General features: G+C 35.2%; 1 protein-coding gene across 1 annotated transcript in view; it reads left to right on the top strand.

Moving 5' to 3' along the window:
• Nucleotides 1–19,797, top strand: part of LOC128983347 (protein phosphatase PTC7 homolog) — a 30,390-nt gene extending 10,593 nt beyond the window's left edge. Inside the window, exons 2-6 of the mRNA XM_054402602.1 lie at nucleotides 1,845–2,024; nucleotides 6,947–7,145; nucleotides 15,549–15,642; nucleotides 16,262–16,424; nucleotides 19,293–19,797. Of these exons, the coding sequence (XP_054258577.1) occupies nucleotides 1,845–2,024; nucleotides 6,947–7,145; nucleotides 15,549–15,642; nucleotides 16,262–16,424; nucleotides 19,293–19,342 (686 nt within the window). The 3' untranslated portion in view covers nucleotides 19,343–19,797. The remainder of the gene's footprint in view (nucleotides 1–1,844; nucleotides 2,025–6,946; nucleotides 7,146–15,548; nucleotides 15,643–16,261; nucleotides 16,425–19,292) is intronic.
• Nucleotides 19,798–19,803: the final 6 nt, after the last annotated feature.

Here is a 19,803-nt window from a genome sequence, read left to right as displayed (position 1 = left end):
TAAACAAACAATACTGTACCCCTGCAATAGGAAACCTGCAGACTAAGCAAATTTAAATTTACTTGATTGGATTTTCACTAAAATATTCCCTTGAAGTACTTTGGTTTGTTGCTACAGGGAGGGTGATAATGTTATTGCTTGGTATAAAATAAATACATTTGCCAAATTTGATTAAAATATATCTCTAACATAATCAACTTACAACAGTTTAATAGTCATTCTCTGTAAGAATAACAAATTATATCTTTTAATTAACAGTTTTTAAACATCTTTCCTAACCATTATGCATACAACAATGCTTCCATATACTAAATTATTTACTTAAAGCTCTACAAAATATTTCAGAAAGAAATTGCAAAATTTTATGCTTTGGGGGTGAAAAATGGCAAAACCCAATTTTCACCCCATCAAACCTCACATAAACCCTGATTTTATAATCCAATCATGCTGGTTTGCAAATTTGTTTGAATGAATGTAGGTTTACAAGTTTGTAGCCTACTGAATTTCAAAAATCAATTTATTTTTACTTGACTTATCGTGCTAACAGACATAGCCTATACATATAAATTTACGGTAGGCCTATTTGAATTTGAACATATGCCGTTTTTAACCTCTAAGACATCAAAACGAATAAGTAAATCGGTCCCAGGTCTAGTTGTTACGATGAGCCCAGCTGACTACTTTGTAATAACTTCTATAGGGTATCAGAAATTGGCCAATTTTCCCTAAAGGGGAATTTGCTAAAATCAGACAGTTTTAATCAGTTTTATGCGACTGGTCGTTCAGTTTAGACGTAAGGAATGCTAAACAATTTCAGAACTGTCAATCAGTATTCAAAGTGGCCTTTATTTTATCAGTGAGTATAAATTCCAAGTGACCTTTTTATCTATCTCGTCAGAGATAATAAAACTGTAAATAGCACTTTTCACAAATCTGACCTTTGCTTTTATATATTCAGTACTTGTGAATCGTCGTAAAAAACTAATACAGGCCAATCTCAAGTTACAATTGTTAGGATATGTTTCCAAGTTGTCTCACTATCTTTTTACTCGTTTAAGTAATACTCAATGAATAATTTAAACCCAAGCTCAAAATAGTATTGTTCTTAAATTTTATGTGGAACTGATGCTTTTTCTACAGATAGTATTAGTGCTAGCGAATATGTTTCTTTCATAAAGTAGATAAGGCATTTTTGTGGTGACTTTTCGTGAACTTTGAAAGATTTAGGCAAGAATTTGGCAAATTTATGTTGCCTATAATAAGTTTTGCAGTGAAACGTAACTCGTTCAATATTTAAACCGCAAAACTTTTGTTCTTGAGGTCCGGGATCATATCCTGCCAGTTACCAAAATGGCTTTTGTGCATGTAGTGACAATGCTATGATCGGTCAATTCAAGGCCCACTCTAAGCTGTTTATTATTTATTACTTGGAAAAGGATATGAATCTCCCCTGTTTTAGAGAACTAACCTTATGGAAGCCTTTTGATAATATTTAACGAATATAATGACGATAACAATTCGACCAAAACCTTTTCAACAGCCTCGACAGAACGTATTACCTCTAGGTAAAACCTTTTAAAATTTGTATTGTAATTGTCAACTAGTTTCAAGAACTTGTTATACAAAAGCTGTTAGGGTTGTTGTAAGGTTTTCCAGTTGTTATGCAAAGTACTTGGTTTCAAGTACGGTACTTGAACCTGGCAAAGGTCACACTGAATTGAAAACAAGATTCACACCTGGTCTTTTTGACCGGGTATTATAAGAAAGCTATATTTCAGAAAGAGTTATATTTTAAGTACATAAAGCTTCTATGATGATACTAACCAACTTGTTGCGTTTTTCAGGTGTGGCAGACGGTGTTGGTGGTTGGAGGAGATACGGCATCGACCCCGGTGAGTTCTCTAGTTTCCTGATGAGGACGTGTGATCGCCTTGTGTCCACGGGGCGTTTCAGCACGACAGAACCTGCTAGTCTACTTGCGCGCAGCTACTACGAGCTGTTAGAGAACAAGCAGCCCATATTGGGTGAGTGAATATTCCATCTAGATATTGGGTCATATGGTCTGAAACTAGTAAAGTAAGGGCTGCTCACTCCTTACTTCCATCATTTGTAATCAGAATCGCACCATTTTTGCAGCTCTGTAGCTGATGTGTATGCTTTTTGTGACTAGAAAGTTTTTAAAATTATTGAATCTCCCGCCGCATGCATGATAACGTCAGTTTTATGTTTTTTACTGCTATAAACATATCTGATGCACACATTCATCGCCACATGAATGAAGTTTACGGCTCTAATTGCAATGAATTAAGGTTATTGCGGAAATGGGTTAGGGACTTAAAAAGGTTGTGTATATTTTAAACATTCCCTTTTACATTGGCATGAGTAGTAAATAATTCATTATTTTGATGCTGTTTATCGACATGTTCATTTAAAGAGGTTGGCGAGAGAGGAAATAAGGATCTAAATTCCATCCAGCCTAATAACGTTTATTAAGTAGTCAAAAATTTACTGAGTCCTAACAATGAAGGTTGAAAGCAAAAACACGTTGTGGCGTGATCACTAACCAGAACAGACTTATCACTCGTCCAGTTGTCCATGACAGCAGTTCAAACCTCACTAATTGGCACTAACTGCTCAGTCCCGCATTTGCTGTGTTATGTTAATGCGTGCCTGACATGACTACTGGTATTTAAAAATTGTCATGTTATAGTTTAAATAATATTTCATAGGTTAGGCTTGCTACAAACTGTATAGACTTTTTTATGTTTGTAAAACCAATTGTCATATTATTTCTGTCCCGTTATAGTCATGGAAAAGTGGTTGTTCCTGTCAGGTAGATGTAATTGTAATCTGGTAATGTGGAGAACAAAAGCAAAGCGTGTAGAAGTGAGTAGGCCTACAATTTATTGACTTCTGGTGTCACAATTAATTAAATTTGTTACCGCTTCTAAGATAAGTGAATATTTTGTTACTTGCTAGATGCTGTAAATAAAACCAACAACAATGATGTCATGTTTTTTTTAAAATCAAATTCTTAACTGAAATGTTTATAGAATTGTGTGTATTATGAATTGTGCATACTAACTTTGTGTGTATAGTGGACACTAGTGTAGCCTTGCCTCATCCTTTACTTAACCTGGTAATTGCTATATAGCTGTGACCACACAGGTTGTTGTGTGATCAAGAACATTAAATTTTATGTAGTGGTCATTAAAGTATTACTATGGGTATTGACTTGTTTTTAATGGCGGTTCTATGATCTCTCATACTAATTTGAATGATGATATTGTGATAAAAGATTATTCCTTGTCTCAATCCCTTAACATAAAATATTTTCAATAATCAAACTTTGAGAGGTAGCATAATCTCAAATTCGTTTTGATACGGTTGTATTAGCTTCTGCACTGACCACTACAAGTTGCAAAATTATTCTACTGTATCCAGAGCAATAAATATCCTGTAATTATTTAAGGTACTGCCTAATAGAGCAGGCCCAAAATTATAAAATCCCTCTCTATAAAGTGCAAGAAGCATTTCATGTAACAATTGGGGAAACAACGTTTTTAGGGTATTTCGACCCTGCTGAGTACGAATCTGCCTGTTGCCAACGCGAAATTTGAACCGGAAGTGCGGTATCCAAGATGGCGGCCAAAACTCTGTTTTCCCCATATCTCCCTTGTTAGTTGGCCTAAAATAATGGTTTAAACGTGTAAATAGGGGTTTTTCAGATGCCAAACACATTACAACAACCAAAATTTACTTACATTAAGTTTTGGGGCATATCTTCCAAAATGGCGCCCAAGATGGCCGGCAAAAACTCTAATTTCCGCATATCTCCCATATTTTTTGGCTTAAAATAATTATTTAGACGTCTGCATAGGGGTTTTCTCGGATGCCAAACACATTGCAACAACCAAAATTTACTTACATTAAGTTTTGGGGCATATATTCCAAGATGACTACCGAGATGGCTGCCAAAAACTCTTATTTCCGTATATATATATATATATCCCTTGTTTGTTTGTTTAAATTAATTATTTAAACGTCTACAAAGGTATTTTCTCGGATGTTAATCACATTGCAACACTCATTATTTACTTCCTTTGAGTTTAGATGACATATATTTCTAAGATGGCAATAAAAACTTTATTGTGCTTACGTGAGCTCCGTGCGTATTATTGTATTTAGTGTTTAAAACCAGTCAGATATCTATTAGTGGCTGAATATCATGTTGTCAGTGTGTGCAAAAAGGTGTGTAAAGGTATTTTTATGATTAGGCGTCTCAGGTTGATTGTTGACTTTGATGTTCTGATGTCAATATATTTTGCTCACACTCAGAGTCACCTATCGTATGGAATTGTAGTGTGGGGATGTGACAGCAACTTTAAAAAAATACTGATTTTGTAGAAGAGAGCCTTAAGAATCATGTATAAAGTAAAAAGAAAAACTCACTGTAAACCTTTGTTTAGAAAACTTGGTGTGCTAACTGTACCTTCATTGTATTTACTGGAAAATCTTAATATTCCTGCCAACAATTCAGTACATTCATATTTTACCAGACAGAGCCATTTTATCAGGATTTACCAATGTAATTATCAGACTGCCATTAAATCTACTTTTTGAATTAGGTAAGAAAATCTTTAATTTGCTGCCACATAATGTAAAATGCTTGGATGAAAAAAATTAAAAGTGCATTTGAAATTTCTATTGATATAATTAAGTGTGTATCATGTTGACGAATTTATCACTTATGTTATGTAAATAGAAATTTATTGTAATATATGATGATGCCATACGTATGTTTTGTATGTTTTACGGCAATAAATAATTTGATTTGATTTGAACGCGTAGTACAACAGAACCTGTAAAAATTATTTTTTAGACCATACTTAAAATCCGCAAGAGGTGGTGTATGTAAATTTAACTAAACAAAGGCACTTTCAAACATATTAAGAAATAATAATGAACAATTGGGTTATAATATTAACAATGATACTGTACTGTTATATTGTATTGATCTTATGGTACTACCCATTAATGTGGTACCACCCATCAACGGAGGTTTGTTTACCATGGGTCTCAATGGATGAAATAGATTTTTTAAAGAATTTCTATGACAGCATTGTGTTGGCTGCACTGATCAACATTATAATAAGCTAACAACTAACTCTTATTCTTTTTAATATCTTGTGTTGGCCAACCGTCTATAAAGGTTACGAAGAGAAAGTAAACAATTGTATACATGTGTACAAAATAATTGTTAATAAGGTAACATCTTTTGTTTTCCAACCGTCTATAAAAGTTAGTTTGTGAAGAGAACGTAAACATTTGTATGCATTTCTACGAAATAATTATTTGAGGTAAGTACAATTTGTAATCCTTAGTTTATTCAAACTTAGCAATAGGGAGTTTTTGAACCATTCGTTAAATAATCACGGTAAACGCTATTCATTATGTTTTCTCGTTTATTAAATGTGAAAATAACGTATTGCGTTTACCGTGATTATTTAACGGCGGGTTAAAAAACTCCCTATTGCTAAGTTTGAATAAACTAAGGGTTTAATATTTAAATTGTACATAACTTCATTAACAACCTAATATAACTCCTAATATAGTTGTTTAATGTTGTGTATGGCATCGTCATATTTTACAATAAATATCTATTTACATAACTGGACACCTTAAATAAGTGATAAATTCGTCAATATCATACACACTTAATTCTACAATTACTTAATTACAGGTTCTGTTGTACTACGTGTTATCTACGGTGCCACCAGAGTACATTAAAAAATTTGCCTTCTACTTTAACATTGCTATTTTTCAATTGGTATTTCAAAAATAGTAGCACATATTCAGCGACTAATAGATATCTGACTGAAACACTAAGTACAATAATACGCACGGAGCTCACGTAAGCACAATAAAGTTTTTATTGCCATCTTAGAAATATATGTCATCTAAACTCAAAGGAAGTAAATAATGAGTGCAATGTGATTAACATCCGAGAAAATACCTTTGTAGACGTTTAAATAATTAATTTAAACAAACAAACAAGGGATATATATATATATATACAGAAATAAGAGTTTTTGGCAGCCATCTCGGTAGCCATCTTGGAATATATGCCCCAAAACTTAATGTAAGTAAATTTTGGTTGTTGCAATGTGTTTGGCATCCGAGAAAACCCCTATGCAGACGTCTAAATAATTATTTTAAGCCAAAAAATATGGGAGATATGCGGAAATTAGAGTTTTTGCCGGCCATTCTTGGGCGCCATTTTGGAAGATATGCCCCAAAACTTAATGTAAGTAAATTTTGGTTGTTGTAATGTGTTTGGCATCTGAAAAACCCCTATATACACGTTTAAACCATTATTTTAGGCCAACTAACAAGGGAGATATGGGGCAAACAGAGTTTTGGCCGCCATCTTGGATACCGCACTTCCGGTTCAAATTTCGCGTTGGCAACAGGCAGATTCGTACTCAGCAGGGTCGAAATACCCTAAAAACGTTGTTTCCCCAATTGTTACATGAAATGCTTCTTGCATTGCCTTTTTTTGAAAACGGGCCTAGTCTATAAATCAGCTGATCTCAGTCAGTAGTAAAGCTATCATCTGATTCATTCTACATTAGTTTTTTAGTCATGTTCACTTTACAATACACACCTGCATGCAGGGTGTTTCAGTCTCATGTACATCTAATTACAACTAAACCACTGAATAATGTAGAGGAGCGAGCTGGTCTAGTAATAGTGTGACTTCAGTCCCTGAGGTCACGGGTTGTAATCCCGCCAATCACCAATGGACTTTATCTAAGTGATAATGAAGCAACCCTCTAGGCCTAGCCTGAACTGTCAAACGGTTCTGGGCTAGATCGTAGGATCCTAGGATGTGAAGGTGGGACTTACACTAATACACTGATTAACATAAACTTTTGTGTTGTAGGCAGCAGTACAGCGTGTGTGATGGTGCTCAACAGAGCGACCAGCACTATCTACACAGCCAACATCGGCGACAGTGGGTTTGTGATAGTTAGACACGGAGAGGTGGTTCACCGCAGTGAAGAACAACAACACTACTTCAACACTCCCTTCCAGCTGAGCCTGCCTCCGCCCGGCCACACTGGTTCTGTTCTCTCCGACAGGTAATTACATTCAAACTTCTGTTACTTTTACTAACATAGTCCCATGTCTCAGTAGTGTTGCATTAACCCTTAGAGTGCCAGGCGAGAAATAAAAGTAACGCTCAAAAAATGCCGATGATTTTTCCCGAAGGTCGCGCTAAAAATGCCGAGCGCGATCTGGCGATTTTTAGGTTAAAATTTCGTAAAAATCGAATTTTCGATATTTCGACCAACGAAAATCGATGTATCGCATCTAGTAACTCTCGACTCAATGTTAATATATGGGTTAAAAGAATCCGAGTATCCATTCGGTTGTTATGACAACTGTTCGATCATTACGAAACGTCCGGTCAGCCGGACGTTGGCACTTTTGGCTCGTTCTAAAAACGTCCGGTCGGCCGGACGTCGGCACTTTTGGCTCGTTTTAAAAACGTCCGGTTCCCCGGACGTTGGCACTCAAAGGGTTAATGAACGAGCCGGACAATGTGGGATATAGGGAGAAACATATGAGTATATTATAGCGATAACAACAAAACCATTAACATCTTTTTCTTGGTCATGGACACATTATGTTTCCCGTGATCACAACAAAATTTTAGTCATCTCTCACGGTCGTGGCCACGTCAATATGAGTTTTCTGTTGTCACATTGAAATTGTGAACACCTCTCTTGATCATGGACAATAATTTCTTCCTGGGATCTGAGCTAAATAAAAAAAAAAAATGGTTGTGTTGTTTGAACGTCATTATAGTGTCTACAATAACAGCAAAATTGTAAGAATCTCCCACAATAGTGGAGACAGTGTGAATTTTCAACCACCCCAATCCCATGGAAACTTTTTTCATTTTTAATAATATTGCAAGAATAAAAAAACTAGGCTCCGCTAAATTTTCGGGCTAGTGCTCGCTTTTAGGCTAGGAGTAGATTGGCTCAAAAAACAGAACAAGTTGCACACCTGTATGCTTGACGATAACTTTTCACCAACACTTTCACAGATTTTAGAGCACACAGGATTTTACAGTACGGTCCTTGCGAGTCTGCAGTTGAGGGAGGAGCCTATTTACCACTTGACTTCGAAGGAGCCAATGAGGACGACGTGGTGTTGCCAAATCTAATAATACCAGCTGATTTGAAAATATTGTTTAGTACATATTAATTAGAGTAAAAAATTAGTGAACGGGCGATTTTGCAACGTCGCGCTATTCCAGTTTTCTATTGGCTGCCTCCAACTGCAGACTCTCGTGGCCCCTAGTGTAGAGATTTAACTGTACGTCAGGCAAATGAATATTCTTGGGCCCAACTAAAGTAGGAGGGATTCCATGTAAAAAGCTTGTAAATTTTGCATTCCTTGTTAGCCCTAATTCGTGTAAATATTGGGAACTATTTAAAGGCTGTTTCAACTTTGTCTATACCCAAATAGAGTATACCAGTTCCTTGATTATTCAAACCTAAATTTGTGACCAACAAAACATGTTATTAAATTAATTTTATAATCAGCTTTGACACCTTTAATATTTTTACTATAGGTAAGATTGAACTTACTTTTGCTTGAAGGTGTCAAATGTAGTTTATGCTGTACATGTTTCGAGCTACTTACAGCTCATCTTCAGCAACATTCTTTTGTTAAAACATCGTTCGATGTGATTTTTTAACACAAGAATGCTGCTTAAGATCAGCTGTAAGTAGCTTGAAACATGTACAGCATAAACTACAATTGACACCTTCAGGCAAAAGTAAGTACAATCTTACCTATAGTAAAAATATTATTAAATAATTAATTGGTCGATATTTTGTCTGTTTATTCATTTTATCTATATTAATATGACAACAGTGTGATAAGTATGATACACATACTCCATTACTTTTGTCTTACCTTAAAACTAACCCTTTGCATGAAATTATTCCACGTCCTTCATTATTCGTATTCACAGAGCACTAAAATAAACCTCCATTATCAGTTTTAATATTTAATTTTTGGTACAGATCAGGTTTACTCTATTTGAATAAGCTTCCGATCTTAGAAATATCATAAATATTCCCTTGTAGAATAAAGAGGATAGCTGCTTGAATCTTTTTTTTTCTAAACGTCAAAGTCCTGGCCTAGAGCTTTTCGTTGATCAAAATTTAGTGTTTCCCTATCTTTAGTGCCTCACATATTGTCGGATTGGTATTTGGCTTAGTCGTACGTAATCAATAAACACAAATCAACCAAAGTAAAATTTCATTGGCACTGGACTTTGTACACCTAACGGAGCACACTGTTATCACCGGCGGGTCCATAGTAGCACCACACCCACACATTCCGATTGGCTCTGCTATCAGTGCATTGGGCAACTAGGAAGTAACTTTATTGTTTTGTTCAAAGGCAAAATAAACTGATTAGGATGAGTTATTTATTGGACAAGAATAGCAAAATCCAGTATCGAGGGAAATACACTGAATACATTTACGAATACATACTAAATGCATACACTGAAGGGAATAAACCCTTAATACTTCTTTGTAATTGTTTAGAATGACAATTTTGTGATATTGAAATGTATTATTTAATTTTAATAAAAATATTACCATTAATAATATCAATAGTTTATAGTAAAATTAATTGGGATCAACTATTTCTACGTTTAAAACCAACAGATTGTGATGTTAGGGGATTTAAACTATGTTTAAAATAATTAAATTTAAGTAGTATCCGCTGTTGTCAGTATTATGACTCCAGGTTAAAACCTCACTAGTTAACCGCCCGTGCTCCGCCACGGGAATATTGTCAGCAATAAAAGAAATAATAATTAACAAATACTGTTTATGTAAATATGTAAAAAATTAAACAACCCCTAAATAAAACCCATAATTTAGGGGTTGTTTAATTTTTTACATTAAATAGAACTGATAGAACTGATAAATAGAACTGATAGAACTGAAATAGAACTGAGCCTGTATAAACGATATTATGTTAATCAAACCGATATATTATTTTAACCAAATGAATGTTTTATATTAATTCAAGTTTCATTTGAAAAATAAATAGTATACGAACTGGGCAATGCTGATAACCTAATAAGCAGCTATTTATGATATTTAGATAATTTGCTCAAGTATATTCCTATATTCGTCGTTTTTTTTTTCATTACATTTGTTGTATGGAATAAAAATAGTCACTTAGCCTACATGTAAATCACGCATCAGCAGTTGGTCGCATTTATTTATTTATTTATTTATTGCTCTTTACAATTTTTACATTGTGTAGCATTTTTACATTGTGTGATTCTATTATTTATAATTACATAATTACAGAGGGGTTATTTTATGTAAATATGTAAAAAATTAAACAACCCCTAAATAAAACCCATAATTTGATTTATGGGTCGGACATTTGATTTATTTAAAAATAAGAGTTTTTATTCTAATGAGTTTATACTCTCACAGTTTTTGTAAGTTTTAACGCCATTTCACGAATCTTTGACCCATATTTGTGTCCCAGTTAGTCTGTTCTGACTAAAAATTCATAGATTTGCAGTACTAACAAATCCAATCTAACGACCCCAATTCGAAAAAATGGTATTTTTTAGAAGGGACTTCCAGAGCACATTTAACACCATCACTGCTCTTTACCTTTTTAGTTCGATGGTTCTCTACATGTTTTTTTCGTTCTGTATGTCTCTTTACGCCCGGTTAATTATCACCTTTTCTTTTTCTTTTTGTACTTTACACATCATGGGGTTAATGATAAAGTTTTATAACGCTATAATGACCCGAGTCAACATTGCCATTAAACATCAAGTAAGATACTTCTTCGCCAGAACCGAAATCGTAAGTCACAGTTTCTCAAGAAACTTCCCTGTGTAGGCCTACTCGAACAAATATAGTCAGGGTATAGTTCACTGATAAATTGTACTTCCAAATATCCCAGCGTACTCGCCATCTCGAGAAGGTAAAATTTGGACGTCAAACACTGATCTTGAGTAAGATTAATCACTTACGATAAAATGTTTGTATGTTTACCAATCATTAGCAATTATCTGTACAACTTTCAAGCGGATTTCCCTATGATGATTGTTCTGGTGGCTATAGAGAATAAATTATATTGATCAAAACAATAAGTTTCCGTCCCCTTCCATGGGTATTATTTCACATTCCATACTCAAACTTAAACTCAATTACCACTTTCCTTCAGATCACTTTGCAGGAAAACTAAAACATTTTTGTGTCCCAGTTGGTCTGTTCTGACTCAAAATTCATAGATTTGAAGTAGTGACAAATCCAATCTAACGACCCCAGTTCATAAGAGTTGGTATTTTTTTGTAGGGACTTCCAGAGCACATTTAACACCAACACTGCTCTTTACCTTTTTAGTTCGATGGTTCTCTACATTTTTTTTCGTTCGGTATGTCTCTTTACGCCCGGTTAATGATTACCTTTTCTTTTTTCTTTTTGTACTTTTCACACCCTGAGGTTAATGATAAAGTTTTATAACGCTATAATGACCCGAGTCAACATTGCCATTAAACACCAAGTCACATACTTCTTCGCCTGAACTGAATGGTAAGTCACAGTTTCTCAAGCAACTTCCCTGTGTACTTGAAAAAAAAAAAATTACTGATATTGTAGTTCCACGTATCCCAGCGTACTCGCCATCTCGAGAAGGTAAAGTTTGGTACCACTGAACGTCTAACACTGATCTTGAGTAAGATTCGTCACCTACTATAAAATGTTTGTATGTTTCCCACTCATTAGCAATTATATGTACAACTTGCAAGCGGATTTCCCCATGATTATTCTGGTGGCGGTAGAGAATAAATTATATTGATCAAAACAATAAGTTTCCGTTCCCTACTATGGGTATTATTTCACATTCCATACTCTAACTTAAACTCAATTACCACTTTCCTTCAGATCACATTGCAGGAAAACTAAAACATTTCAAAAATAAGTTAACAAATACACTTTCCTTGATCAAAATCGTGTGTTTATAAACAGAAAATCCAAGTTTAATAATTAATTGCATACTGAAAGTGAGGTTATAAAAATAATAACAAATGTCCGACAAACATTAGACAGCTGACGAATAATTTATAAACTGTGTATTATATTCTTCAATAAGAATTGTATTGACTCGACCTTTAAAGGGCTGTAGGTCGTAGCCCTTAGAAATAACTAAATTCTAAGGAAGTTCGGCAAATCTACACACTATCCCCTTTAATTCGAGACATAAACCTTGTAGATCGGTCCAGTAATTACTGAGAAAACAGTGTTACAACTGTGTATTAAATATATAGATTGTCAGCAGGGCTGGCTGGATTTACCAGTAGGTGTATCGTGTATCCCTTTGGTAAGGGCATCATGCTACAAGGGTGGCAAAATCAATATGCAATTTTTTTGTTAGAGTATTACATTAAGTTTTTTTCCTACCTATTTAATTTTTTATTCAACAATTTGACATAACAACCTAGTGTCTATAAAAATCCTTTTGCCTGCCTCATAAAGATCACCGTGGAAAATCAAATTGAATGCTAGACGGTCAGCCAGCTGTGCGCATAGCTGTGCAGCATATGGATCATAACTTTTGTATTATTGCCAACTACAAAATAAGAGAGGAAAGAAATCTTTTATACTGCAGCTTTGTTCACCATATTTATCTTGTTTCTCGGTTTTTAGTTTTTTTTTACAGCTTACTCTTTACCGATTGGCGATTACGAATTTGTTTATTTAAATTCGTATAACTTTATGGTAGATTAAGAGAAAATACAAGTCATGAATATTTAATACAGTATTAGATCAATTAATTGTATTAATAAATCATGCATTGTAGCCTTGTAGGTTGTATGATGGAAATTAAAGTTTCAACTAATTTTAATATCTTTATTTACTTACCGGTATTTTAGGTTTTTGATCCAAATTTAGAAACAGTTAAGACAAATTATAATTTTAAAAAATTACCTCCATTAAGGGCCCTTTCACGTGAGGTCACTGGTGCCTACCAATGACTACTACTACCAATGACCACTAGTAGTCAATGCCACTAGTGAAATGAAATGAAATGAAATGAAATGAAACCAGTGCTTTATTTTCATTAAAACAATGCATTACAAAATAATAAGATTTTTTCATAAATAACTCTTCCATATACAAAGAAAATATCTACATACAACCTTGAATCACACTTATTCTATCGTGTTTTACCTTAATATCATTTTGTTTTGTTAAACTGCACTATATCAGCATTAGCCCAAAGGACTGTCAGCTGGGCTGGCAGCTTTCATACAAAATATTTTTTTTTATTTTCTCCTTATTTTCCATATTCCCTGCAACACGTTAGGATGGCAAACAATGTGTTTTTGTGTTTTTTTTATGCAAAATTAAATTCCGACACAAGCTCATATCTATATTTCCATGCATTAATTAAATAACATCCTAGACTTCGCCAGTCCCTACCATTTAAATATAAGTGTAAATCTTCCCTAGTAAGTTCTTTTTTTTGAAGAAAACGTTTCCTTACACCTGCAAGGATTGGACACCTACAGATATAATGAAATACATCCTCGTTTTCCCTTAAATTACATAAACTGCACACGTAATTTTGATCACCTATCCAAGGCTTGTAGTTTAGATAAATTACTCCTACTCGTGCTTTGTAAATCCATTTTATCGCCCTTAGAGATAAATTAGCATTGATATAGGACGAGTTACCCAATTCCAAGTTCAAGGTCGCATATGTTTGGTGATAACGCGATCCTAAAGCCGCTTCCAAATTCGCCCGATATTCTGCCTCTCTGACTGATTCTAGGACACCTAACAATGCCGATTGTATACTTGCCGGATCAGTATCCATTTCCACCACTACGCCATGCGCGCGCCCTAGCTTCCGCCATTCTTCACACCAATACACATTCTTTTCAATTACCTGTTTCGCCAGTATATGCGGTAACCGGTCTTCAGCAAGGGATAAGACTCGAACTAAGTAATTTAGATTACTATGTAAAGTGTACAAATATACTGATTCTGCTCCTGTTTCTAAATATAGCGCATAATTAGGTGTATTATTAGGCAATTGAAAGATTTTCTTAATAAACATTTTCAAAACCCCTTCAATTTTATCATTCTTTTGATATCCCCAAACCTGACAGCCATAACACAGAATTGATTTAACTACCGCATTAAAGCAACTAAACTTTCTTTCCAACGAAATTCTACTACTGACAAAGAATTTATACCAGATATTATTGATTGCTAATTTTGCACTTCTTGATTTTGTGCTCATCTGATGTTCCCACGTTAACTTGGAAGTTAACTCTACCCCTAAATATTTATAACTGTTCACTACTTCAATATCTCTTCTTTTAAAAGTCCATTTTTCGTTTTCCTTTAACTTACCTCCATTTCTAAAAACAATAATTTTTGACTTATTTAGATTTAGTTGTAAGTTCCATGTATCACAATACTTTTCTAGATTATTGATCATAAACTGTAAACTTGTGGCAGTCGGTGCTAGCAGAACTACATCGTCTGCATACATTAAAATGTTTACTTTCTTTCGCCCAAAAATACAGCCACCATTTATGCTACTAGACATATCATTTATAAATTATACAACAATGCCACTAGTGGCCGCCATCAGTTACCGGCCGGTCAACTGCAGTTGATGTTACAGACAACTGACAGGCCACTCCACCAATAGGCTCCGTAGAACTAGTTGATAAAATGCTGATGAACAACAAACATCTCCTTCTCGCGTTACTAAGTTATTTAAATTCCCGGGAAATTTTCAATCTCGCAAATTAGATCCTCAGTATTAATTCTGTCTTTTAATATTTGCCTTAATCCCTAATTCTGTTCTTCTTTTTTGTGCACAATTTAAACAAAAAATAAACAGTTCCACAAGGAAACCACTCTACAACACTATCACAAGTGCGTTTGTCTCCACGTATGAACTGAGTTCAAATTTTATGGGTCTCAGGCTGAGACCCATAACATTTGAAGCTCGCGCTTCCACGGTGGCAGCCTCTAGTGGCTTTGTCTAAAGGCTCCCATTTAATTCACCGCCCCGCTCTGCGGTTGCCGGCTAGCAGTTCCGCGAGGAGACACTGCTCGGCCACTGTGTCCTGACGTCAACTACAGTGGCGCACGACTAAAGGCCCTCATTTATATCGATGTTTTAAGCTGTGGCGGGCAACCAGTGGTCTCGTGTGGAAGACTTTCCATATACCCATATACTACATGTTGGTCTACTACAATGTTAGGACGATTATAAGGATGTCTTATTCGATAGAAACGCATAACCATAAAGATTATGTTGACCGAATTTGTCTATTGACATAGTGAAATGCTGGAGATAAACTATCCTATAATTGTTCAGCCGACCTTGGGCTAACAGATTAAAACATAAGTTTATTAAAAAAAATCTATTTAAAAACACATGTGTTATAGGCCAGAGGCAGCAGACACATCGAATTTCCCAGTGGAAGATGGAGATGTTATTCTGGTCGCCACAGACGGAGTATTTGACAATCTACCAGACCAGGTAAGCCTTCAAAAAGCTTTCACATAGGCAATCGGGAATGGGTTGAAAATAATTCAGTGATTTTCTGATAACGACTGAGCTAAATAGTTTTTCTGAACAGATAATTATCATTTATCAACCACTGCCTAATGCAGAACCTCCAATCTTAACTGGTAGCCATAACTAATGCTCATCCTCTTTGTTAAGTTTCAGTAATATATAACTAAATTTATTCAAATTACCTTGTTATGACCTACCTTCTACTGGCGCCGTAAGTGTCCGATGTCTATTACACATTTTTCGTATTTGTGTTTTGGCGAATTAATGTTGTATGTGTTATTTTTTGTGAACTTAAAACTTATGATGACCTTTCCATGGAATAAATCATTCAACGTTTGACCTGAAGATGTGTTTATAACAACACAAAACAGCTGTAGTCAACTAACTACAAACCAGGATCACTTGAGGTAATTTAAACCTTTTATTGTAAAAATCAGTGATCCAGAGGCTATACCATAAAAATGAAATTTTTTTTTTTATTGTATCTAGGCTACCAATAAAGATTTATTATTTTATTATTGGTAATCAAGATGGGTCAGTCTCAGATGTATATACATAACAAGACATTCAATTTGCCCAGGTTTTGGTAAGTGAGCTGTGTAGGCTACAGGGAGAGCGAGACCCAGTCAAGATACAGAAGGTGGCCAACTCCATCGCGTGGATGGCTCGCAACTTAGCGTTCGACGACAAGTTTCTATCACCATTTGCCAAGTCTGCAATGGCCAATGGAATATATGCTATAGGTATGTTTGCTACTTAAACAACTTAGTTACTAGGCTTGCTGTACCAGCTAATGAGTGCCTTGTCATATAGTAAAATCACAACAATATGATTGCCATTGAACTGAAATAATGTCTACATATCATATAACCACTGGATTGTCAGTAGTGTGTTTATTCACATAATTATTTACTGTACATTTAATAAATCTCAAATGCCCCTTTTTTCTGTTGCACTGGACTGTTCTAAGGTTCCAGATCAAAAGATACCCCTGCTACAGCAATCCTGCAGACTGAATTTACATTTTCCCGTTTGAATTTTCTCATAATTATTTCCTTAACACGTTCGCTACCGACATGTTAAAAAATTACATAAATGTAGACCGAATTGTCCCACCTATGCCCCACAACAACTTTACCACAGACCGACGTCCCACATGTGCGCCAGTGTCCCCAGCTGATTTCCTACGTCTCAAGTCGTATCAGTCCATTTTTATACCTTGTTATTTTATATCCGTCTTTGGGGATATATGACAGGTATATGGGACGATTGGTATATTCAGTACAACACCATACAGTTGGTACAGCTTTGTTTGTTTTTATTGTATTTGCTCCCATGTGCTTATTCGGATCATAGCTGTACCACGTGTTTCTCAGTGAAGTTGAGTTATACTGTGAGTATGTTTGTTCTCAGCAGTTGTGTTTAAGTTGGTTTTTTTCGGAATTGGGTTTACGGTGGAAATATGGGACAATCAGTCTATGGTAAATTTGCATTAGGCTATATATTTTTGCTATAGACCGACGGCTAACATATGCGCAGTTTTAAAATTTCTCAAAACTATGGAAATTTAGGAGAAGTAACAGTGGAAGCATTAATATTGCATATCAATTGATTATGACAGGTTTTAATTCCCGGTCTAAGCTACTGACCAATTTACTACATCCAGTCTATCAGTGACGTTCAATATTAGAGTCGGTCTATTTTGATTTCCCTACTGGCGCATATGCACCGATGGGTAGCAAACAAGTTAATGTCAGATTAATTCCCTAATTTTTTAAACTTAGTTTTTACTTGCTTTTTGGAGTTTTTCCTTAACCCATTTACAATGACCATAAGTGTAGCTCGTAACCGCATTCACTGCAAGATAGTACTGCTAACCCACTGACCCTCAAGTAGGACGTTGAATCTAACTTACGCCCGGTAGTGTCGTCGGTTTTTATAGTGACAACCAACCCGTTCGGGCATGTTAGCTCAGTTGGCTAAGGCGTTGCACTTGACTTGTGTCTAAAATTTAAAATTCCCATGTAGTTTTCAGGCATGAGGTACGTGTATTTGAATATATGGAGTCATTCAAAAATTAACCAGGGGGACTATTACGGGACACCCGGTATAAGCTTTTACCAATGTTATTATTGGTACAACTACGCAAATATGCGACGTTTTAATGTGACCAGCCATCGCATATTTGTGTCGCTGTTTAAAATGAATGAAAAATTTAGTACTATTGTGGTAGAGAACGTGTTAAACAATATAATATAAAGAAACAATATAATATTACCGGGGTGGCGGAATTGTACCCCCCTGGAATTGTACCCCCTGCTGGTTAGTGACGTCACGATGACGTCTCATTTTCTAGACCAAAACGGCGTGTACGGGGTGGAATTGTACCCCCCCCCTGTTAGAACTCACGCTTATTTGGTCAGTGTACGGGGTGGAATTGTACCCCCCTGGAATTTTACCCCCGCAGGTCTGGTTCTTATAGGACCAGAATTTTACCTTCCTGGAATTGTACCCCTTTGTGTCTGCAGAAGAAAGTGTACGACCCGGAATTGTACCCCCCACCATTTGACTCAGACCTCTTCATGCACTGAAATTATAATGGACTTGATTGTAATACCTTAATAATATGTGATGTTGAATTCAAACTGAAATCGAACTCAACTAAAAATAAAATAAGTTTAAATACAATGTAGGCCTTTGTAGTCTGTCAAATCTTGAACTAAAAGCTTTATTCCTTTAGTAAAAAAATTGTTAAATCATTATAGGCGCCCTAGTTTTGAATATTATGTTTAGGAGCTTCTCTATTGTGATTACCTCGTAAAATCAAAACAATATTTAGGAAATTATAGGTGAATCACACGAGTATGATTTTATCTTATCACATTGCTAAGTTACGTCTGATTTCCAAAGCCAATACTGTATAGGTGAAACTCGTTTATGTTTTAGGAACTGAAGAGAGAATTCAAATGGAATTGTGTTATTTATATGCTTAAAAATTGATCCAACATAAATTATGTCACTTTAGAAGGCATTCACTACTATTTAATTTTAATGATACCACTTACGTTTATTGAAAGACGTTTGAAGATGTTTACTATGGGGGGGGGTACAATTCCAGCCCGTACACTATCCATGCTACCTGTCCAAGAGGGGGTACAATTCCACCCCGTACACATTTGGTTATCTGATTGGGGGTACAATTGCAGGGGGTACAATTGCAGGGGGTACAATTCCACTCCGTACATAAATAATTTGATGTTGGCAGGGGGTACAAATCCAGGGGTACAATTCCAGGGGGGTACAAATCTGGGCTGTACATCTCCCGCTCTTTTAATTTGTAATATAATCATCCGGTTCACTGATCAATTGCCCACATTAAATAGATTAGGTTCTATTAGGTATTATTCTCATAGGTATTAAAAATATGACTTGTTATCAAGGTTGACTTCTTATCGAGGCTTCCAATAATATGTGATTAGGGGTAAAACAATTTAGAGGGGATTTTCAAATGACTCTTGTTATCAAGGGTGACTTGTCTTTGAGGGTCTTGTTATCAAAGTTCTACTGTATAACTGTTTTTCTAGCCTAATAGTTAACTCTTGTGTTTTCAGGTGGCAAGCCGGATGACATCACTGTATTACTAGCAACAGTAGTAGGCTAGCCCCAAGACAACACTTCATTGTAAATATAGCTCCATTTTTTCATCTCATTTTCTGTAAATTATTTTTTTGTAAGATCATTTCATTTCTACGAGTCCCCGAAAAATCAAATAGGTTTAAGATGAAATCGTTGTACAAGTCCGATGCGGTTAAAATTTTTCATTGTAATTTATTTCTGTCTCGCAATGATATTGTTCCTTTTGCTTTAAAAAAGCGATTCTTAATTTAGTTAAGAACTAACTTGCTGTTGTTTAATTTGTAGTCAACAAGATGGAACACCTAGGTTCAGTAATAGCTGATATGTGATAGGATGTGATTATTTTACTTTTAGGTGTTTTGTGTGAGAATTGTAAATTGTTACGGATTTGCAATTTTAAAACAACAGAACTGAGTAGTCGCGAGATGGATAGTCGGTGCTAGTGCTAGTCACCGGTCATCAATAAATTTATTCAATTTCTTTCAA

This window comes from Macrosteles quadrilineatus, unplaced genomic scaffold (assembly GCF_028750875.1).
Source record: "Macrosteles quadrilineatus isolate MER2022 unplaced genomic scaffold, UCM_ALF_1.0 Scaffold_1__1_contigs__length_201487025, whole genome shotgun sequence".
Lineage (NCBI taxonomy): Eukaryota > Metazoa > Arthropoda > Insecta > Hemiptera > Cicadellidae > Macrosteles > Macrosteles quadrilineatus.
The sequence above is the reverse complement of the archived record's forward strand: the minus strand, read 5'-3'. Positions and strand labels throughout refer to the sequence as shown.